Source organism: Myodes glareolus, chromosome 9, assembly GCF_982192425.1.
Source record: "Myodes glareolus chromosome 9, mMyoGla1.1, whole genome shotgun sequence".
In the NCBI taxonomy this organism is placed as follows: domain Eukaryota; kingdom Metazoa; phylum Chordata; class Mammalia; order Rodentia; family Cricetidae; genus Myodes; species Myodes glareolus.
Genome location: NC_142034.1, coordinates 36349941 through 36373446, shown reverse-complemented (window position 1 = coordinate 36373446; position 23506 = coordinate 36349941). Strand labels below are relative to the sequence as shown.

Here is a 23506-nt window from a genome sequence, read left to right as displayed (position 1 = left end):
AAACCAATTTCTATACCTTAAAAAGTAAAGAATACCCATGCCAGGCAGTGGTGGCACACGCCTTTAATCCCAGCACTTGGGAGGCAGAGGCAGGCGTATCTCTGTGAGTTCGAGGCCAGCCTGGTCTACAAGAGCTAGTTCTAGGACAGGCACCAAAAGCTACAGAGAAACTATGTCTCAAAAATTTAAAAAAAAAAAAAAAAGGTAAAGAATACCCAGCACAAACTACATTTCTCAGCCCAGATAACATTTTTGTATGTTTTCTAAAACATGTCCTTTATTAGGTAGGCAAGCGTGTAACACAAGCACTTTGCAAATGAGCAACATCAGATAACATTTATTTAGTACTTACTATGTTACAAAAACATGGCAGTCACTGTGCAAGCAATACTCATTTCATCCTAACAATCTGATGCTGCAGATAAAACTACTCGACAGATACTATAAATAAATAAGCCGTTGCTCAGCTGCCTAATGTTTCCAATACCATAGAACAGCAAGAAACCAGTAAGGAGTTACACTTCAAGACAGGTCTCATTATATCTTATTAGAATTATTTTAATTTGTGTAGGAGGAGGCATATTCCACGGTCCAGGTATAAAGATCAGAGGACAACTTTTGGGAGTTGGCTCTCTCCATCATTTGAGTCCCAGGGGTCAAATTCATATTGTCAGGATTGGAGGCAAGCATCTTTACCCACTAAGCCATCTTGCATAGCCCTACAAATTTAATCATTGTTCCATTTCTACTTATTTCAAAGACTTATTTTATTTTATGCATATGATTATTTTGCTTACACATATATATGTGCACCACATGTAGGCCTGGTCCTCAGAGACCAGAATAGAAGATTAGACTCCTTGGAAATAGAATTATAGATGATTGTGAACCACCATGTAAGTGCCAGGAATGGAACCCAGTGATTTACAAAAGCAGCTAGTACTTATTTTGTATGAGCTTATTTCTACCTTTTGATCAAAGAAGTAAAATGGCAACCAAAGCCTGATTTTGGTGGTATCCGTTCTCTTCCTTCAGATAAAACATTCTTTCCAAATTATCATGACTAATGCAAATATCACACCCCTCCCACACACACCCCCACACACCAAATAAAAAAAAAAAACACCAAAAACAAAAACAGTATACAGCTTATGCTACAAGCAGTATTTGTTTATTTGTTTATTGGGTTTTTGAGACATATTTTCTCTGTGTAAACCTGGCTGTCCTGGAATTACCTCTGTAGACCACGATGGCCTTGAACTCAAGCACCTGCCTCTACCTTCGAAGTGCTGGAATTAAAGGTGTGTGCTACCACCGTCCAGATCCACTTTTATGAGTAGGAGGGCTTTCAATAATATTTAAAAATATTTTAAGGGAACTGGAGCGATGGCTCAGAGGTTAAGAGAACTGGCGGCTCTTCCAGAGGACGTGGGTTCAATTCCCAAAACCTACATGGCAGCTAGCAAATGTCTGAAACTCCAGTTCCAGGACTTCTAACACCTTTGCACAGACACACATGCAGGGAAAACACCAGTGCACATAAAATAAAAATTTTAAAAATAGTTTTAAATTATATGTATTAGGAGGTATGTGCACATAAGCACAGGGGCCTGCGGAAGCCAGAGTTACCAGGTATTGTGAGACACCATATGTGGATGCCAAGAACTAACTCTGGGGAGAGTAGCAAACACTCTTAACTGCTATACCATCTCTCAGTCCCTATAATATTCCAAATTCTTCATTCAAAATCATTTTCATAAGCTTTATAACATAAAAGTTAGGGATTTTTAGGACATAAAAAATAGATTAAAAAAAATCAGTGTAACAAATTAATTAAGGGGAGAGAGCATTTGTTTATGAGATATAATCTCACTAAGTAGCCCTTCCTGGCCTCAAACTCAGAGATTCACCCGACTCTATCTCCCAATGCTGGGATTAAAGACATGTGACAACAAGCCTGGCCAGAATTGTTTTTAATTATCTTAATTATACAATAAAAATACTAACTATAAAAATATACCCAGAATCTCAACAATTACTATCAAAATGTATATAAGCTTCAAATGGTTATCTACTGAGTATGAGACACTGTGTGTTCTACATGTGCACATATACTAACATTTCAAATTGGGATAATCATATTTAAGGAACTATAAGTACCTATTTGGAACATCGATGTTAATAATACATGTTTCTAGAAGTTCTCCATATAGATCTGTGCAAGATGCAAGAATCCACCTTTGATCATGTGATAAACAATAGCCCACAAAAAGAACATTATATTTCTGTCCAGCTTCTCCAAATGTCTCTCCTAGTTCTGTCTGTTTGTCCTTCACAGGAGCCAGAATAAAAGGTGGTGTATAAAGTCGAATACATTCTGGTCTCTGTTTAAAAAAAAAAAAAAAGCCATCTTACAACTAGAAATGAGAATAAAACAAAGCATTATTATTTAGTTTTACATAAGAACTTAAAATCTAAGTCATCTTAATAACTTCATTCATGGAAAATATAATACTTACATCAGGACTTTTAAGAGCAGTTTCCAGAGCTAAGCCTGGACCAAACCCAGTCAGTGTTTTTACATTGGTTGATGTTGGAAGTGGTCTCCGGCACTGAGTAAAGGCCGAAAAAGCCAGAGATTTTAAATGCTGGGTGTAGATTTGTCTGTCTTCATGTTTCACAGGTTGTAACAGGTACTGACAAGGAACAATCTACAGATAAAGTGAGTATTACAAACATTAACAGAGTAACTTGCAACATAGTAAAAGAAATCCCTTCAGACAAAACTTTAGCAGCATATAATTGACTATAAAAAACTACGGTTTCTATCATACAGGGTTTCTAATTTTTATGGTATGTGCATGAGTGTTCTGCCTGCATATATGTAAATATACCTTATACATTATTATGAGCAGAAACCAGACAAGACCACTGGATCCACCAAGACTGGAGTTATAGGTGTCTGTTAGCTGCTATATGGGTGTTTGAAATAAAATACTGGGATTGGAGAGATGGCTCAGGGACTAAGAACACTAGCTGCTCTTGACAAGGACCTGGGTCCAATTTCCAGTACCTACATGATGGCTCACAAACATCTGTAACTTCAGTTTCAGAGGATCCAAAGCCCTCTTCTGGCCTCTGTGGGACCAGGCATATGATAGTATAATACATACACAGAAGCAAACCGCCAAATAATAAAAAATAAAAATAAATCTTAAAAAAAAAATAGAAAAAAAGAAATTGAAAACTGGTCTTCTGAAGAGCAGTCAGTACCCTAACACTGAGCCACCTCTTGCACCACTATTATTTAGAATTTAATAGAGAGGCAATTTACATGGACCCTGAACCACCTAGAAATTTTTTATATTTTCTATGCACAGAAATTATATTTATTAAGACTCCCATGAGACCTATTAATCAAAATTTCTTTTTCTTCTATTTTTACTTGCAACTTATCTCAATTAAAACTAACTTACATAGAATGCAGGCACTATTTTCCTTTTTAGGCTCTACTTTGTAACTCTGCTTACAAAAGTAACATAGAAAAAACAACATTCTCAATATAATCTTTTTATGGGGGTGCTAACAAACAAACAATGCATTATTATGTAGCCCAAGCTAGCCTGGAACTATGTACTGATGCTGTCTTCAAATTTATGATCCTCCTACCCCAGTTTCCTGGGATTAAAAGCACACACCACGATACACAGTCAACATAATTTTTTATTTCTCATGTAACAGAATGAAATAGTTTATTAAAGATTTATGTGTCTGTCTGTGTTTATACCATTTGTATGACAGCACCCACAGAGCAGATCTCCTGCTGCTAGAGTGAGTGAGTCTGTCTGTCTGTCTATGTGTGTATACCATGTAGATGATAGCATCTACAGAACAGATCTCCTGTTGCTGGAATCAGTCTGTCTGTCTGTCTGTCTATGTATGTACACCATATGGACGACAGCACCTAGAGCAGATCTGCTGTTCCTGGAGTTACAGTTCTGAGCCACTGGATGTGAGACAAGACAGCTGAGCTTGGGTTCTCTGTTAGAATAATAAGCACTCTTAACTGCTAAGCCATCTCATCAGCCTCCATGACTATAAAATTTATCTTTTATAAACTCTCTTAAAATTTTTATTATAATACTTAAGTAAAATCAATACAACCTGACTTTTAATTGTTTGTTTGTTTTTCAAGACAGGGTTTTTCTACGTAGCACTGGCTGTCCTGGAACACACTGTAAACGAGGATGGCCTCAAACTCACAGAGACCCACCCACCTCTGCCTCCAAAATATGAGGATTAAAGGTTTGCATGACCATGCCCAAGTTACAGCCTGTATTTTAACAAAATTATTTTGCATATAAAAAAGTACCTCTGAAAGTTCTAAAGCCTCGCAATCTTACCTGTACAGAAACAGTACTCTTGATATGAGGAGGAAGAGTCTGGGCCATTTCCAGGAAGCATCGAAGTAGCCCCAACGTCCATACATTAGACGAGTTAGTGCTCTCATCTTTATTTTCATATGTAAAAGGATCAATTATATAAACGACAATTGCAGGTGGGTAGGTAATTGCATGTGAATCACCATCTGTGGGAATTCCAACTTTATCACGATCCATTGTGCTGAAAATTGAAGTAGAAATAAAACAGAAAGCTGTATTTCATTTGCCTGGGACAGCACCAAAGCAACTCCTTAGATCCCTCTCATTTACTGGTATCAGAAAACTTCTATGGAAATCAGAATACTCCTGCCCATCCAAAAAGAACAGCTCTGTATATACCCTTTCACACTTCACAACTTAGGAAATAAGAGGCTTTGTGATTAAAAAAAAAAAAAAGAAGAAGAAGAAAAAGACTTCTCAAACAGTTTAGCAGCAGGGATTAAATTGAGACGACAAAGGCCAGTCTGACAGTCATCTCAGAAACAGAGTTAACCCAAAAGGAAGCCAGGGTTATCTGTTCAATGTTCTGGTACCTTTTCATACTGGACACATTAATTTCCTAAATTTAGTAGTGAATAAGCATCTTTCATTGATAGATAATTTTAATTTTTTTAACTTTCCAATCTATGTAGATATTCAAGATGGGCAAATCAATTCAGATAAGTTTATTTTTGTCCACATTTAAAGAGTGTGACTTTTGGAACAACCGCATTCTAGGTAGCTGAAAAATAACTAGGCTCAGGCTAGCTGAACCCAGAAAACATGGGAATTTTCACAGCATTTCATTATAAAAACAGTGAGATCTATTACTGTTAAAGTACTTACCGTGCATTATACCATATTACTTCCATACTATAGACAAGGATACATGCTCAAAGAGGTTAGACCTTCCCCTAACCACAAAGTGAGCAAATAACAGAGCGGAAATTCAAAATTCTTAAGAATCTAAAGCCTCCACGCCAGGGCTGAGGTACAATACAGTGGTAGACGGCATGCCTAGCATATGTAAGGTCCAGGGTGGGCTTCCAGCTGTGCTGTGCATGCAGGTGTGTGTATGTGTGTGTGTGTGTGTGTGTGTGCGCGCGCACACACACACACACACACACACACGGCAGGGGGGGATGACACTCCAAAGTGATTCTTCAAACATTTATGCAGTATATATAAGCAATTACATTTGCTTATGTCACAGGCCAGACATAATCATGGGGATAAGTGGAACTGAATGTTTTTAAAGACCATAATACTAATCCTGTGATTCTAGAATACTTTTTAAATAATCATGATAATTTTGTACCTATAATCCTTAACATGACTAAACTAAATTCCAAGATAAGATCAAGAAGCACTTTATATACATTTACGACTATCTAACTTAGATAAAAAGAGGGGACTATAGATTCTGAATTTCCACAAACTTAAATTTGTTTTTCTTTATTCACTCATTCATTGTACACAGGCTTCGAAGCAGGCTAAACACATGTTACTTACTGCTCAGCTATCTCTCAACCCCAGTATCAATATTTTTATAGGTACCTTTCTGACACATCAAGATGTGGCTGAGTGGGAAGCGAAGCCGACTCCCCTGACATTCCTGCTGCCTGCAGAGATGATGACTGCTGTCCTCCTAGCTGGCCACTCTGAACTGTACTTGCTTGTGCAGACATGGATCCTGAACCACTAGTGTTCATACTGCCAAAGGGTGGAAACGAAGGCAGTTTATTTGATGACACTCCACTACTCATATTGGAAGATGATGAAGATGAAGTTGTGGTCAAAGTTGAATTAGCTGTGGCAACTGAAGTAGATATGGCAACACCTGAAGTCATTGTCATAGTGCTACTTGCCGCAGATGCTAAGGTGGCAGATGTAGTATTAGCGTTTCCAGTATTTGTCATCTGAGGTGCGGTAAGCAAAGACTGATTTGTAGGGGCAACTAAATTTGGCTGGGAGAGCAGAGAGCTGTCCAACGGCTGAGAAGCAAGATATGGACCTAAAGAACAAAAACGGGTATTTAATTCTTGATTTCACTGACTTATTTTTATTGTACTAAAGAAATAACAATTTATCTGATACTTTGATGGCAATTATCTTTCCTTAACTGTTTTACTAACAGTGCAGCATGTTCTAGCTTTCTATTTTCTCTGAGAAACTAAAGAAACAAGTTTAAAATGGAAGTACAAAAGTAAACCTGCATTTTTATTCAAATTTAAGATAATCAGTATGAAATTGTGAGAAATTCTATTTCCTGGGCAAATTTAAATGTAAACAAAGGCTGACAAGATGGCTCAGTGATTAAGTTAATCACCAGGAACAACATGGTGGAAAGAGAGAAGCAATCTTGCAAGCAGTCCTCTGACTTCCATTGATTTAGGGGTACATATATACCCCACCATACTCAAGTAGTTAATGCTAATAAAAAAAATTAGAATACATCAACAAATGTGACAACAGTACATAGCAATTTTTCATCAAACCACTGCAAGTTTTGTTAAATCAACAAGTTGAAGAAACACCATCTGGATTGCTTGATAGCTAACTAAAATATAAAGTGGAGAAATAGTACCATGAGGCTCAATTTGCAAAAAATGTCTAATTAAGTTCAGGAATTTGGTATTCCATTTCTTTGGAATAAGTGCAAAGGAAGTTTACTGATATTTCATTTAAAAGTACTACATTTTAAAAAAAGCTTTTAAATACCATTCATTCTCTTAGCTACAATAAGATTTTTCTTGGAGTTGCATTTACTTAAAAATTACATGCGTCTGAACAAATCACAGATCTTGAAGTGCATAAAACATCAGACCCCACAGAAGTAGCAGAAAGTATTTTGGAATCCATAATGTCTACTTGATAGGATGCCCACATACGAAGCTAGCAGAATTTCTATGTGGACAGACAGTACATGTTTAACTTTGAAACCAGTCTTTGCCACATCTACTCAGTTCTGATTTTACAAGACAAAAGCAGGCAGAGACAGCGCGTGTTTGAAAAAAATGGAGATGGCTACATGACACTAGGATATTATATACAAAAATAGGTGATGAACCAAGTCACAATGCTCACACTGCTCTTGTAGAATGAACACAAATGTAATACCTAAATCGTATCTGCAGACTTGCGCATAAAGCTTGAGTTTAGAAAACGCTTCATTGTTACCATCAGCCACCTGAGAAAACCATTCTGTTACAGACTTTTCTGAAAGCTTCTTTGATGCAGTAGCTCCCACTTTCATGATCCCATCCGTCAACAGTCGAGAAATAGGTCTGTGTTGGCCCAATCGACAGGACTATAAATGCATACACAAAAGACAGAATTAGGGAATTTAGTACACTATAGGATACAGGTAATAATTTAAAGCACTTAAGCTCTTTAAAACAAGCTTTCATTACTTATAAATAATAACTAAGTCAAAATATCATGGGTAAGTATGGGAACATTGATCTTTTTCCTTTAGGAATTTCAAGTTGCTTTTGTTTTGTTTTGTTTTGTTTTTGACAGGATGGCTTCAAACTTGCTATGTAGCTAAGGATGACCATGAATTTCTGACCTTCCTGTCTTCATTTCCCAAATGCTGAAATTACAAGCATATACCACCATTCCAAACAATACACTTCTTCCCCCAAAATATGGTCTCACTGTGTAGCCCAGACTAGCCTGGAGACTCTCCTGTCTCAACTACCCAAGTACACGAATTATAGGGATGCATCACTACACCCCAGATACCAAGGGTTACTTTAAATGGAACAAATATGTCCTTGATAGTTCCTCCAATACTATGTTTTCCACTGTGAAAACATACCTAACATGGCAAACATACCTAACAAAGTCTAGTAAAAATGTGGCAGAGTATTGCTCACAAGTAAGACAACTGGCAAAATCAGTATTCTTCATCAACCAGAAGATTGCCCAGTACATTCTGAACATGAAAATATAACTTATAAAATACCTACCTCGTATATTGCAGTAAGATCTCTAAAAAAGCTTTTGGCTCCATTTAACAAAGCTTCATTCTCTGGACAGAGTACAACATAGGCTATATCTCTTTGAGATCCATAAGGTTCCAGCATAAGTTTCTCCCAGTAAGGGAGAGCAAATGGAGAAAGCACCAGAAAATCATAATCATAACCCAACAAAAACGTGGGAATTGGCAGTGGTTCTGGGGATTCATCAGTTCCTAAGTGATAAAGAAGGAAGTTAGGAAAAGGTCAATTCATGTCAGCTTCCTTATTTCCAAAGCTAATAAATAAAGTATTAGGAAAATATTGAAGACAGAAACATGTAAAGCTAGTAATGAAATATTTTCAGAATTAAAAATACTCTGAAGAGGTCACTTTAAAATATTTACTGCTATTTTGTTTAAGGTAGTCTTTTTCTATAGCCCCATCAGGTCTAATCTGTAGCAAGCCTCCTTGCCTCAGCCTGTTAAATGCTGAGAAATACAGGTACAAGTCATCACACCTGGCATTAATTAAAAGTAAACAAATTTATAATTAATATAAATAGTTAATTTGGTTGCCATAAAAAAGGGACTTATGAGAAAATCATAAGATATGCTATATAACATTGCATAGAAATCAACAATACTGATTTTTATTACTTAAACTTGATTAAAACAGTAGATCTCAAATTAAATGTTCTTATCACAGAATATTTTTACACAAAGAAAATGGCAAATTGCCTTATTATAAAATGAAAAGGAACGAAAAAAGAGAAAAAATTAAAATATTTCTTAGATATTGAAAAATGATGGAACTCTTAAAGTAACTTAAAATGAACACTAGGAAATAATTGCAGCATTACATTCTAGGTAGTGTTCAAAGCTCTTTACATTTCTATATTAACTAATTCTCATGAACACCGTACATTGACAGACAACTTTATTAAACTCAGTTTAAACACAGAAACAGGAGTGGAGAAGGTAAATAACTTGTCCAGTATGATAAAAGAAGTCATTTCAGGAATCTGGACCTAGGAAACATACCTTCACCCTCTCAACTTATAGTGTTCAACTACCAGACAATCTACTGGCAAGTTTGAGATAGATAGTTTATCTGACGGAGTCTAAATTGATACTTTTGAGTATAATTTAGAAAATATACATTTTAAACTATACATATGCTTTAAAATCAAGCATACGTGAATTACTGAAAATAATTGGAATGATAATGGTGGAAACAATCTATGTGTCTACAAATAGTATATTGGTAAAATACATATACAAACTACATACAAAAATTACATATAAAAAATGCTGTAGACCATCATTTAAAAAGAAAAGGAAGTTAGTTATGGCTGTGTTAACAGAAATAATCTCCAAAATCAGGTGCAGAAATAAATCTTTATACTATGCTGTAGAATATAATTTTAAGATGTGTTACATTTGTTTATGCTGTGGAACATTTGTTTAAATATGCAAAGATGTGTTGCATTCTTTAAGGCTGCATTTGTTTAACTCATTGAAACTGCATCATTGTGCCTGCCTAAAACATCTGATTGGTATAATAAAGAGTTGAACAGCCAATAGCAAGGCAGGAAAAAGAATTTAGGTGGGGTTGGTAGAGAAAATAAATAGAAGAGGGAAAAGAGCAAGACAGAGGAAGCAGAACAAAAAGGAGGAGAGGAGTCCATCAGAGGCCAGCCACCCCGGGACACAGCTACCCAGCCAGCCACAGAATAAGAGTAAAAGTAAGATATACAGAAATAAGAAGAGAAAAAAGCACAGAGGAAAACGGTAGATGAGATAATTTAAATTAAGGAAAGCTGGCAAGAAACAAGCCAAGCTAAGGCCATACATGAATAAGTAAGAATAAAACTGTGTATATTTATTTGGAAGCTGGGTTGCGGGCCTGCAAAGAGTTTAAAAAAAAAAAATACTGGTTTTGGAAAGAATGCAAAGTTTACAAAGTATCACTAACCTGAAGTTTTCAAGGAGTATCAATTTATATGACATTTAAATCATCCAGCCATTAATAAAAAAGAAAAATACAAGAAGTCAACTACTGTATACAATGCTGGTAATGTGGTTTGGTACTTGCCTATTGTGTGTGGCTCTGGGTTCAAACCCTACATATATACAACCAGCTATGATTTTTTTGTTGCTGTTGTTAAAATCAGTATTCTGGCTGCATGTTTTGCCTGGACACCAGAAAAGGGCACTAGATCTCATAGTAGATGGCTCATAGTAGATGGCTATGAGCCACCACCATGTGGTTGCTGGGGATTGAACTCAGGACCTTTGGAAGAGCAGTCAATGCTCTTAACCTCTGAGCCATCTCGCCAGCCCCCAAACATACTTTCTAATGCTATTTCAGAAACAACCAATATTTAAACATTTAAATAGTCTCCTATATCACCCAGGCCATAAACAACTGTATACCTACATGGAGCATTCAGTCACTACTATTACCGTTAACTGCAAGTTTCTATTTTTGTTCTAACTTTTTATGAGAGAAACCTTGTGTCTTTAAAAAAAAAAAAAATCAATAGTATTAAGTCTCCACTATCTAGCCCCAACCTGTCCATGTCACTCACTTTAGAACTCAGGTCATTTGGGGATTTACAAAAATCATCTTAGCAATATGACCCTTTCTTCACATAAAATCACACTGGATGTTAAGCATGTACAAATAGTGCAGCTACTCATACTGATGTGAGAGTAAAGAACCAAAGAAAACGAAATGCTACAAATGTAGAAAGGCAGTCTAGAATTAGAAATGGACCACAGTGACCTTAGATGTTTAATACAAAAATACCTGAAAACTAAGTGCTTATTCTAGTTCGGAATATCTGAGAACAGATATAAAATCAATGATTATCTATCACAATATATAACTTACCGTAAGAGCCTCGGCCAGCCATTTTGTGAAACTGTTGCCAAGTAAGAGGACCCTGAACCCCCCAAGGCCTCACTGTTCTTTTTTTCTGAATAGCATCTTGAAGAACTGGCTGGAGAGAGAGGAGCATTCGAAGTATATCCTGTGAACACTGCATACTCATGTCTACGATCACAAAAAAAAAAAAAAAAGTAAGTAGTAATTGCTATTGGTGACTCAAAATTCAGAGCCAAACCCAGATAGAAAACATAAAACAGAGACTCTTTCAGAGAGTCAAAACCACTGAAAAGTAACACCTCTTCATAAAATCATTTTTATCCAATCAATCAATTAGTATTTATTTTGGCTGTTCCCAGTATATAAGATTCTGTATTGCACTGAAATGAGTTATAGATCATTTCTCTTAATCCAAGGTATAATGATGAGGTAAAACTAGTTACAATGATGAATTAATCTGAGAAATTACAGACTCTAACAACAATATACGGCTGGGAAAAGAACAGTGGTGGACCAAGACTGCCGAGCAGCACAAGCACTGGTTTCAATCTGCAGCGCAGCAAAAGCAAAGCCATGTGACAGATAAAACCTGTTCACACTGCTAAAGACTGTTATCGACAAATATTTTGTAATCTTGAATATAACAGTATCAAATTGTTTGAAATGCATTTTTAAGCAAATATCAAAATAGGTATAAACCATGTGGCCCACAAATGTTAAATGGCTACAGAAAAGTACTACTAAATGTTCCTGATATTAATCTGGATGATAATTTTGCCTGATCATACTATTACATTAAATCACTCAGCTTTAATTATTATCTCTGCCTATCTTATTATTGGTGGCTTTAATTTTTTGTAACTTAAGAAGTAATTTAGTTCCAAATATGTGCTTAATAACAATTTTGAGCCAAGCACGGTGGGCACATGGCAGTAATTCCAGCATTGAAGAAGCTAACGAAAGAAGGCTGATGCAAGTACCAGATCAACCTGGGCTACATAGTAAGACCCTGTTTCAAAACACAAAACAAAAAAATTATATACACTGTTATATACATAATAGAATACTAATTAGTCACTATTAAGTGATAAAACTACCTGACAAGGAATACCAGCTCATATAATAAAATAATAATAATGGGGCAGAGGTACTAGAAAAGTGCTCAGTGGTTAAGAGTGATTACTGATGTGGGAGTCCCCTCTGTGTGCTGTGATTACCATTAACGAATAAAGAAAACTGTCTTGGCCTGTTGGTAGGGCAGAACTTAGGTAGACAGGGAGGACTGGACTGAATGCTGGGAGAAAGAAGGGCAGAGTCAAAGAAAGGCCATGAACCCACCACAGGAGTAAGACATGCCAAAACTTTGCCGGTAAGCCACTGCCATGTGGCACTACACAGATTAATGGAGACGGATTAAATTAAGATGTAAGAGTTAGCCAATAAGAAGCAAGAGCTAATGGGACAAACAGTGATTTATTTAATACAGTTTCTGTGTGATTATTTTAGGTACAAGCTAGCTGGGTGGCCAGGACAAACAGTGGGCCCTCCTCCTACAGATGACTGCTCTTACAGAGGACCCAAGTTCAAGCCCCTATATCAGGCAGCTTACAACCACCTGTAACTCCAGTTCCAAACTATCTGGTCTCAGCAGGAATCTGCACCCCTATGCACCTACACACAGATATTTAATTAAAAATGAAAATAAATCTTAAATAACTAAAGCAAAAGCTAGAATATGACATACTATTAAATATTAGTAAAAAAGGACAAATATAAAACTATAGAGTATATTTTATGCTATGAAATTAGTATAAATATTCACATGTGATTGGAAAAAGTTATCAGCTAAAGCTGTTAATTGTAATTACATGGGAGCTTCAAAAAAAATCACAAGGTAACAGAGGCAGGTGGATCTATGAGTTCAAGGTCAGCCTGATCTACAGAGCAATTTCCAAGACAGCCAGAGTTACAAAAGAAACCATCTCACAAATAAATAAATAAGCAAACAAACAAACCCAAAAACATTGGTAAAGAGGTTTAGTAAGTAGAAGAAGCTGAACTTGACCCTCAGAACCCACATGAAAGGAGAATGAGTTCCACAGGTGCACTCTAGCATACGCACCAGCATTCAAGGTGCAGACATATCAGATATGTTAAAATACAAACTCAGCATTCAGTTCTGAGATCACCAAGACACAGTAATTTATATTTTTATTCTAATTAACAAGGATCCTCACAGATACTCTCAATATTTTTTATTCTTAACTAATAAACATTAGCTACAATTAGCCCTAATACTCTAATTCTTATTAAAAATTAAAATCACTAAACATCTACTTCAAAAAGGATGACACAAATTTAGGAATTAAAACTATAATTTTAATTCCTTAAATTAGGAAGAAATTTCTTAGGAAGAAAAACACTGAAATGTCATGACCTTGGGCCAGAAAGACCTTTTTAGATATAACACCAAGTCACAAGAACAAGGAGGGAAATTAATTATATTTTATAAAAAACATTCTTCAAAGGGTATTATCAAGAAATTGAAGATGAGTTAAGACGTAAGGGTGTTTGTCTCCACACCTAATGACCTGAGTTTAATCCCCAGAAACAACTACTACTACTACTACTACTACACACACACACTCACATGCATTTAAAAAAAGTGAAAATATTTTCAAGCCATAAACCAATAAAGGATTTTTCATCCACAGTCCAAGAAGAGCTCATACAAATCAGTAATAAAAATGCAAAAATAAATAAAAATTTTTAAAAAGCAAAATCAAATTTTAAAAGCGGGTGAAGCTGAAGGATCACAAATCTGAGGGCAGCCAGGGCTGCAGGATCAGATACATCACCTGCACACTCATCCCTTCTCACCCCTCAATAAAGCAAAAGATCTTTAGCATTTCTCTAAATATACACAAATGTATGTTAAGTCTAAGAAAAGACACTGAGCATATTCATCACTAGGGAAATTCCAAGCCAAACCACAAGACATCACTTCATAACCACTAGGATGTCTTTAATAAAAAAGTAGACTGCAAGTATTGGTACGGTTTTGGAGAAAGTAGAACCACCTAATGTGAAAATTTAAAATAATGCAGATGCTTTGAAAAATATTAGTTAGATGTCCCAGGAAATCAATTTAAGTATAATGCAAACACAAGCATACATCATATAAAACTGTATACAAATGTCCACAGAAGCATTATCTGTAATAGCCAAAAGAGCATATATACTATAAAATGTCCAATTGTAGGCTTTAAAAAAAGGTATATTTATATCACAATGGAATATTGTGTCATTAATATGTGCTTTTAATAACTCTGAAAACAATCTGAGTATAAGGTGGGAAAAATTCAGGGGCTGGAGAGGTGGCTCAGTGGTAAGAGCATTGGCTGCTTTTCCAGAGGACCCAGGTTCTATTATTCCCTGTTCCCAAATGGCAGCTCAAAACTGTCTGTAGGGTACTCAACACCCTCACATAGACATATGTGACATGTTCAGGCAAAATGCCAATGAACATGAAATAAAAACCAAGTCACAGATGACCATACACTGTACTGTTCTATTTACATACAATAACCCTAAATGCACACACATACAGATAGAATCCTAACTAGATTAATGGTTGCTTACAGTTTCAAGAAAGGGACAGACAGAAATAGGGAATAATTACTAAAATGTTTCAAAATTGTTTGTACTGATAGTTACAACTGTAAATACTAAATGATTATATGTCTTATATAGGTGAATTATATGATATGGTTATAAAAGTATTAAGTGATTAGGAAGTGCTGTGATAGTGAGCATGAGAAAACTAAGAGCAACTGTTTGTTTTTATTATTGTTGGCGTCTTGACTGTACTGAAACTTGTACTGCAGACCTGGTTGGCTTTGAACTCAGAGATCCACTTGCCTCTGCCCCAAGTGCTGGGATTAAAAGTGTGCACCACCACTCTAACAGAACCTTTTACTTATTGTCTCAATTTTTTGTTGTTGTTTGTTTTTCAAAACAGGGTTTCTCTGTAGCTTTTGGAGCCTGTCCTGGAACTAGCTCTTGTAGACCAGGTTGGCCTTGAACTCACAGAAGAGATCCGCTTGCCTCTGCCTCTTAAGTGCTGGGATTAAAGGCGTGCACCACCACCGCCCGGCTTCTCTTGTCTCAATTCTTAAAAGCTCTCAAAATTATTATATTTTGAATAAAAGCTGTCATTGAAATATAAACTGTATTTTGTAGATTTCTCCCCCCCTTTTGTAGTAATAAGGATTAAAACCAGGACAACATATATTGTCAGTCAAACTGTTCTGCCACAGAGCTACATTCTTAACTTCTTTTAGACTTTTAAATTAATTTGAACAAATATTCCTTATTCTGATCATGAACTAAATAAGCACTATTCTCAGTGTTGGAAATATGACTATCCTTACATAGAAATTGCACGGCATGTACTTATGGGATAATAGATCAATTAATAAATTCTATTGCATGAGAAATAAACACACACTATGGAAAATGCAGAACACGAGGAAGGATTTCCAATTTTGTATTAATAAGACAACATCTAACAATACTTAAAAGAAATAAGAAAGATCCCAAGTAAGTATGTGGGAGAAAGGTATCCAAGGCAGAGGGCACAATCCATGGACCCTAACCTATAGGTCCTAATTCTGCTGTTATACTTTAATCAGAGTAAAAATACGTACCAGGTAAAACCCAGAATTTATTTGGCAGACAGGTTGTTCCCAATAAACTACTAATAAAGAGCACCACTGAAGCTACTATGGCATTGGAGTTAGTAACATTGCAGATCCTATGTGCTAAGCACTCACTGACTCAGTTTTGTTCTATTTGGCACTTCCCTACAGTATAATGAATTAGATGAATCATGATATTGTCATGTATAATAATGAGCTCCTGTGTGCCATCTTCTTGCTTTATTTCACAAATTACTTTTAATGCCACGATGAAAATAATTATGAGTTATGATCATACTGTCCAAGAACTATTTTTGTTTTGTTTTATTTAGACAGAATCTCACTATGTAGTAATGGCTGTCTGAAACTCAGTCATCCCCCTGCTTCTGCCTCTTGAATACTGGGATTAAACACATGTGCCATGATGCCCAGCCTGCTCAACAACTATTATACTTCCTCAAACAGTCCTATTAAATGCCTCCTCCTCCTGTTCTATTCCCTGCTCATTTTCATATATGTGTAAATCTCAAGAGTTAATCAGCACCCAGAGATTTATGTGCACACCAACACCACACTTCCTTCTGCTTGCTTCAGAGCTGAACTGAAAGGGAAGTGAGTTGTTTAACTTAGGCAGTGAGTTGTTTCAGTGAGGAAAGGTACTTTCACCTATGCCTGCAGACCTGAGTGGAAGAAAGATAAGCAACTCCCGCAAAGGTCCTCTGATTTCCACACGCACACACAAACAATATGCCATAAAAAAAATACATGTGACTTCTGAATTATTCTGACATAAACCCCAAACTACTATTGCTATAATTCACAAATCTGTTACATATAACTGTCTTCAATTTCAGGACCTGTTAATACTGTACAGTTAATACTGTACAATAATTAACCACTGTAATTATTTATCTTTCTATCAATAGAAATTTGTATTATTCATCTGATTATAATTTTAGTCATCTCAGTAGCTGAAAAACAATTAAAATGCAGACTATCTTCATCAATGTTGCAAATACCAAGCCCACTGTTCTATGTATGTCTGTAAGCAGCTGAATTAGTAAGTTATGTAAGAACTACATAAAATCTAGTATGTTTACATGAACGAGCTCAATAAATCTTTACAATGCTTTCCAAGTCAAATATTAGTTTTATTTCATTAGTACAAATGAAGTGAGTCGAGGATATAGTTCAGTTATAAAGCACCTGCTTAATATACAGAAGTTCCTGGGTCCAAACCACTCCCCCAAACATACAGACATTCTCATTCTCTGTGTGTGTTAATATAGATAAAAAATTACTTTTTCAGAGACATCATTAGCAATGAGTGACAGCGGATTCCTGGCTCTAGAGTTTGACTTAGAAGATCATGTACAGTGTGAAAATGTACATCTCTAACGAAGTGATGTCTGAAGCTGCTAGTGTGGGAAATTAGGCAGCAGTATCAAATCAAATGACTCTGTCACTGTCTCCCACTGCTCTCATCCATAACTACAAAAGCAATCACTGCAAACTTTCCTTCTATTGTCCAAAGAAATAACTTCTCTTCTTGTTGCGATGAACATGTTCCTATATAAAGGCCTACATATACCTCTATTTGAAATGGAGTGATTCTATTGCCCCTCACTTCTCACTTATTCAGTGACTTTGATCCTACCATGATATCTTTTGTTCTGTGGCATTTCTTCCCATGGAGGAAGGTTGGACTGGAGAGAGGAAGTGAGGCTCCAGTTAGGTAGGAAGAGTAAGTTTTAGAGGTCCATTTAAGTGACAGGATGAGCACAGCTAGTAATGTTGTATTCTGTATTCAAACAGCTAAAAGATTTTAATGATAAGCTAATTAGCTTGGTTTATTATTTCTAAGGTATATCCGTACAGCAAAATTTCAACTCACGAAATACATATGAATACACTGCACAAATAAATGAAATTATTGTCAATCATTGCCAATTTAAAATTTTCATCTAGGTGAACGCTCCATGTACATATGTGTATACATATTAATACTGTAATTATTGACCCACATAAAATTTCTATTTATACCAAATATCTCCCTAAATTTTAACTCTGCTTCTCAGTCCCTCATACCCACTCTAATCAGGATGACAGAACCGATTATCAAGCTCTTTAACTACCTTCAGGAGGCCACATCCAGTCGTCGTTACGCTGTACCTTTATGAAGACATTGTTTGTGCATACAATCACACTTTCAAATATTCTCATACATGAGTACCCTGTTTCCTGGTTCTTTCTCAGATTCCTTTCTGACTCTCTCTTCCCCAAAGCTTCCCATCAAGCTTCAGACTTTTGAAGGGGCCCTGAATATCTCAGGGCGGCTTTGAACTTACCATGTAGACAAAGATGACACTGAATTTCTGATTCAGTCCTCCACTTCCCCAGTGCTGGTATTACAGATGTGCTCCACACCTGGCATCCTATTGTGTTCAATACTGACAACCCACATATAAAACATGTTTTACCTCCAGACTCATCAGTCTTTGGAATTTAAAACTCCTATCTTCAAATATGTACTTGACCTCCTACTATTTTTCTCCTCTGTACTCAGCACCAACATTCACACAAACCATGCTTAATGCTTCATCTCTTCTTACATGGATCAGCACAATTCTGTAGATCCGCATCTCAGTCTAAACTGGAATCCACTACTAATTCTATGGCTTTTAGTTCTCCCCACGCTGCCATCTTCACTGACTGCTATAACTGGCTTCTATCTAGTTTTTCTGCTTCTACTCTCACCTTCCATCATTTCCAGTCCCAGGATAATTTTTATGCAATAGCCAGTGATTTTCTTTATGCGAAAAAGACAGTGCGGTGTTACTTTTATATTAAAAAGTTCCCACAGCATTTTAAATAAATTCTAAAGGCATGGTCCAAAAAGGGCTTGCTGCCAAGCCTCACACCTGAGTTTCATCCCCAGACTGACTTGTTATAAGAAGAGAACCAACTCCTTCAAGCTGTCCTCTGACCTCCAAATGTACTCCATGCCACACATGTGCATCCAAATACATGCACACTCACACACAAATTAAGTAAATAAATTTATATTATTTTCATGTTTCAGATACCTCTTAGGTTTCATCACGTATCAGTCTGAGCATCACTCAACACTGCCTGTTTCTCTATCAAGAGAACTATGTCCTCAAGGACTTCAAACTGCATTGTCTAACGTTGATCCTCCAGTTAACTATACTGTCTACTTTTCCCACTTCAAGTAGTACTTTCCATAAAGGTTCTTCCCCCTCACTAACATCTCTGACCATATTTCTGAAATAGCACATAAGGTTTCTCCCACACAAACATATTCTGCCCTGTTTTACCTTCTATGTACTTATAACTGGTACGTAATGCAATCATGTTGTTGTTGTTGTGTTTCCTCCACAAAATCATAGGCTTGAAAAGAAAGGGGATTCTAACATAATCAGTTCATGTCTGTGAATGAGAAGCCCAATCCAAATGTGGGTGGGGCCCACAAGGTAGATGGCCTCTGAGGCATGACACTGAAGGCTATCCTCTGGCCTCCAAGCACATAAACCCAAATACATCCAATAATGTACCACAAACACACGAGCAAAACCAAATCAACAAATAAAAATCAAAAACAGAGACTGCTGTGACTGTTCAATAGTTACCATGAAACAGTACTGAGCACAAAGTGCTTGGTAAATATAATAAATAAACAGAGTCGAGGCATCGCTCAATAATGGAGTGAATGCACCTCAAATGACAACATGAGAGAGCTGAAAGAAAATCATTAGTTTTCTGCTGACAAACAAGCAGCATGCCTTTTAAATTTCTAAGTGAGTATGCAATAACAGGTGTACAATAACTTGTTTTTAATTGCTGAAAGTCAACTAAACAACTAAGAAATCTCTCTTTAAGTTACTGTCTTTTATGTTAGTTTATTTTTCTGAGACCAGGCCTCTTATGTAGTCTTGTGTATCCTGAAACCCCATATGTAGACGACGCTAGCCTCCAACTCAAGAGATCCACCTGCCTCTGTTGGGATTAAAGGTGTGCACCATCACACTCAGTATGTTATTGTCTTTAAAGAGGGTTAAATCCAAATTTCGGCATCCTATTACATCTAACTACTTTTGATATTTTACCCCCAATAAAAAAGAAGCAAAGTCAAATACCTAAATAACAAAACAAAACAAAATCCTGATTTCATTCACAAACTTACCATTTTGTTTTGCCCACGGATGCAAGCATGAGCTTTTGACAAGTGCTTCATCAACCTTTCCTCCTGACATATTATCCATGAACTGACGTCCATGTTCTAATGCAAGATAGCAGTCATTGCAACAGTCCCGCTCTTCAACACGTACCCAATTGCTAATTATACCCATTTTGGGAAAAGGATCTTGGTCTGCTGCTCCAAAGGGTGAAAATAAATTAGTGCATTGATCTTGTAGCAGTAATATCAACTCATCAGGCACCTTTTCAGATTCCTTTAGGCCTCCATTAACATTTTCAGCAGAGGTAGCCCTGAGAGCTTCAAAACGTTTTTCTGCTTCTTTGCCACAGTCTGTGTTGCGTCCTATGATATCAAGTTCATCTTCAAGAAATAATCCTGAATTATTTCCAAATTTTCGGTTCATAACAGCACTGAAGCCACAGGTACACCGATACTGTGCTTCCTGCGTTGGATCTGGAATGTAAACTCCAACATCGGCACCCTTGATATTCATGTTGCAAACACAAATACAGCAACTGTCAAAATTACAGTCTTTAAACAAATTCATAACTGATTCTGAAAGGATGAGGTTTACATAAAGACTGTGTGCTTCAGGGATTGAAGGGACAGTTGCAGGTTCAACAGAATTGAGGGGTCTGCATGTAGATGGGGTGGAAGCTGGTGAATACAAGTCTGAATTCTCATACTTGACTGACCCTTGAGCACTAGCAGGTCCACCAGCTCCACGAGGAGTCCTTGGAGTCCTTGGAGTCCTTGGAGTTGGAAATCTAGGGGTGGATGGAGAAGGAAGAATTCCCGCACCACTATTACTAGGAGGTGCACTGCTTGGAGGCATCCCAAAAGAAGTATGGGTTTGAGGTGTGTATGCAGGGCCATAATCTTGATCCATATTACTTCCATCACTGCTGTCACCAGGGTAAAAAGAAAAACACATACATAAAGGAATATATTAGCAATGTGAAATACAAATAAAAATTCTCCAAACACTTTTCAGCAACACTGAAAATTTCCATATGGCAATCAGTACAAGATAAAAGGTATAATTAAGACTTATTTCAGGTTTATTGTGTCCAATAAATTCTTTCAAGCTAACTCAGAATTTCTGTCCCTAGCACCCACACCAGGCAGCTCACAGCTGCCTATAATTCCAGTTCCAGGGGTTCTGATTTCCTCTGGCCTCCGTTGCAACTACACACACATTGTGTTCATAAACTCATGTAAGAACACATGTATAAAATTTTAAGTCTTAAAAAAATTACAAATGAAGTTTGTATACAGTTATCCACATCTAGACAACCATATTTACTATCTATAAATTTCTGATGCTACAAATATTCATATTTCATTGACTCTAGTTTCTTTCTACTGCTTGCAAAAAAATAAATTCTGACTTCTGAGTTGTGTAAAAGTGGCAATAGTAATTTTAAGATGCAATAATGAAATGCAAAACTTTATCTGTTACAATGTGAAATAAATGTAAAATGGTAGTATACAAACGGAACAACTCAGTACTGCAGACTAAAAGAAAAGGTACTCCTAAGTCAAAAAACTGGTGGATGGTTTCAAATTGTTTATTCATCTCTATTTATTTGCTCGTTTGTTTATTGGCTTTCAGAAACCCATGCTCTTTTTCCAGCATACCAGTTACTTCAACAAAAAAATGAACAAAACCTTCATTACTAAGACAGCTCAACGGGTAACAGTGCATACTGTGCAAGCTGAAGACTTGTGCTCAAATTCCCAGCACCCATGTAAGAAAAAGCTGGGCATGGCTGAGCAAGTATTTGGAAGACAAAGAAAGGCAGATTCCAGAAGGTTGCTGGGCTGTCAGCTTACACAGAATAGATCGAGTCTCTAGTGAGAAACCTCGTCTCAAATGAGTAAAGGAGAACTAGATGAAGAAATACAATGTTTACTTCCCTCTGGCCTTTAACAAGTGGCTCATAGGCACACACACATTTCAATGCCACCCCTCTTGACAGACTGACAGACACAAACACAGACACACACACACACCTCAACCTATACAAGCATTCAGTATTATAATAACAACATCATCATACCCCTCTTTGATGAATGGCATTGAAGGGCCTGAAGGAAGCAAGTCCAATTTCCCAACAGTCCAGCTCTGTCGGTAAATACACTCTTCTGGTAATTTGATAGGAGGCAGACAATGGCTTGGTAGAGTTTTTAAAGGTGCAAACATGGAACATCCTACTAGAACTTGACAATTTTCAGGCTTATAGACATAAGAAAAATCCTACAATATAAAGAATGTGGACTTTCAGTGTCTTATTTTCAAAGGACTATCTTCTTTACTCTGTTCTTTAAATGGACAAAAGCAAATATTTTTTTATTCTTTAATGTATTTTACACAGTATTCCCATAATTCAGTCCTCACATTAGTTATAAAACTAGTAACAACCGTGAAAAGATTCTTGAACACAGCAATTAATCCCATAAGAAAACACAGAAAGTGCATTACTTTTTTAGAAAACTACTTACTTTAATTTCAGAAGGTTTGGGGCTACAGAATCCCTCCTCAACCTCAATTCTGAACTGTGTTCCTATACTGGAACTATTTCCTTCTAGAACAGTTCCTCCAGGGGCTGTATCCATACTACCATATTCTTTATTATTCATATTCATTGGAGAAAATCCCATAATGTGTTGTTCTAATGATGGTGGTGTGGGATACATCTTGTGAAGATCTGCAGTGCCTACGTTAAATAAAACACACATTTTAACACAGATTAAAAGAGTTGAATCTGTGTTTAAACCAAAGGGAATTTTCTGGGGGAGTAAGTTTACAAATTGAACTATAGCTCAGATCTGTGAGGCTTACTTATGCAAGATAATGGATCCAGACTTCCTGTCTTGGATTCTTTGGAGCTGGCTTTATCATCCAATCCACTTGCTGATTTTTTAGATCCAGGCTATAAAAATAAATAAATAAATGAATGAATGAATGAAGTGTTGATCTGAAAGTCAATGTAATCACACAGTACTAATCATTCATATATAACTTAAATACTAGTCATCAAAAGTGGTCTTCTGAATCTATGACAAAGCCAAGTAGCATATACTACATAGTTTACAGATCTATCACTGAAGATTAGTTGATAAATCTATTAACAGAAAAAAGGTATATTCAAAAAATGCGTAAAAAAGCAAAACCAGTAACTTAAGACTGAATGAAAGATAAGAAATTTAAAATTAACAATATATAGTATATATAATTCCTACATAATAACTCCTTTTAATTCTTCTTTATATTTTCACCTTGTTTTAATAGTTATTCCTGTAAAAAAT

General features: G+C 36.3%; 1 protein-coding gene across 1 annotated transcript in view; it reads right to left on the bottom strand.

The window, feature by feature from the left end:
- Med13 (mediator complex subunit 13) overlaps positions 1–23506 on the bottom strand; it is a 92270-nt gene that overhangs the window by 14628 nt on the left and 54136 nt on the right. The window contains exons 13-23 of the mRNA XM_048446762.3: positions 23040–23130; positions 22700–22914; positions 22258–22454; positions 20180–21096; positions 11282–11443; positions 8396–8619; positions 7542–7731; positions 5979–6435; positions 4404–4623; positions 2520–2711; positions 2161–2384 (exon numbers count right to left, since the gene is read on the bottom strand). Of these exons, the coding sequence (XP_048302719.1) occupies positions 2161–2384; positions 2520–2711; positions 4404–4623; positions 5979–6435; positions 7542–7731; positions 8396–8619; positions 11282–11443; positions 20180–21096; positions 22258–22454; positions 22700–22914; positions 23040–23130 (3089 nt within the window). The remainder of the gene's footprint in view (positions 1–2160; positions 2385–2519; positions 2712–4403; positions 4624–5978; positions 6436–7541; positions 7732–8395; positions 8620–11281; positions 11444–20179; positions 21097–22257; positions 22455–22699; positions 22915–23039; positions 23131–23506) is intronic.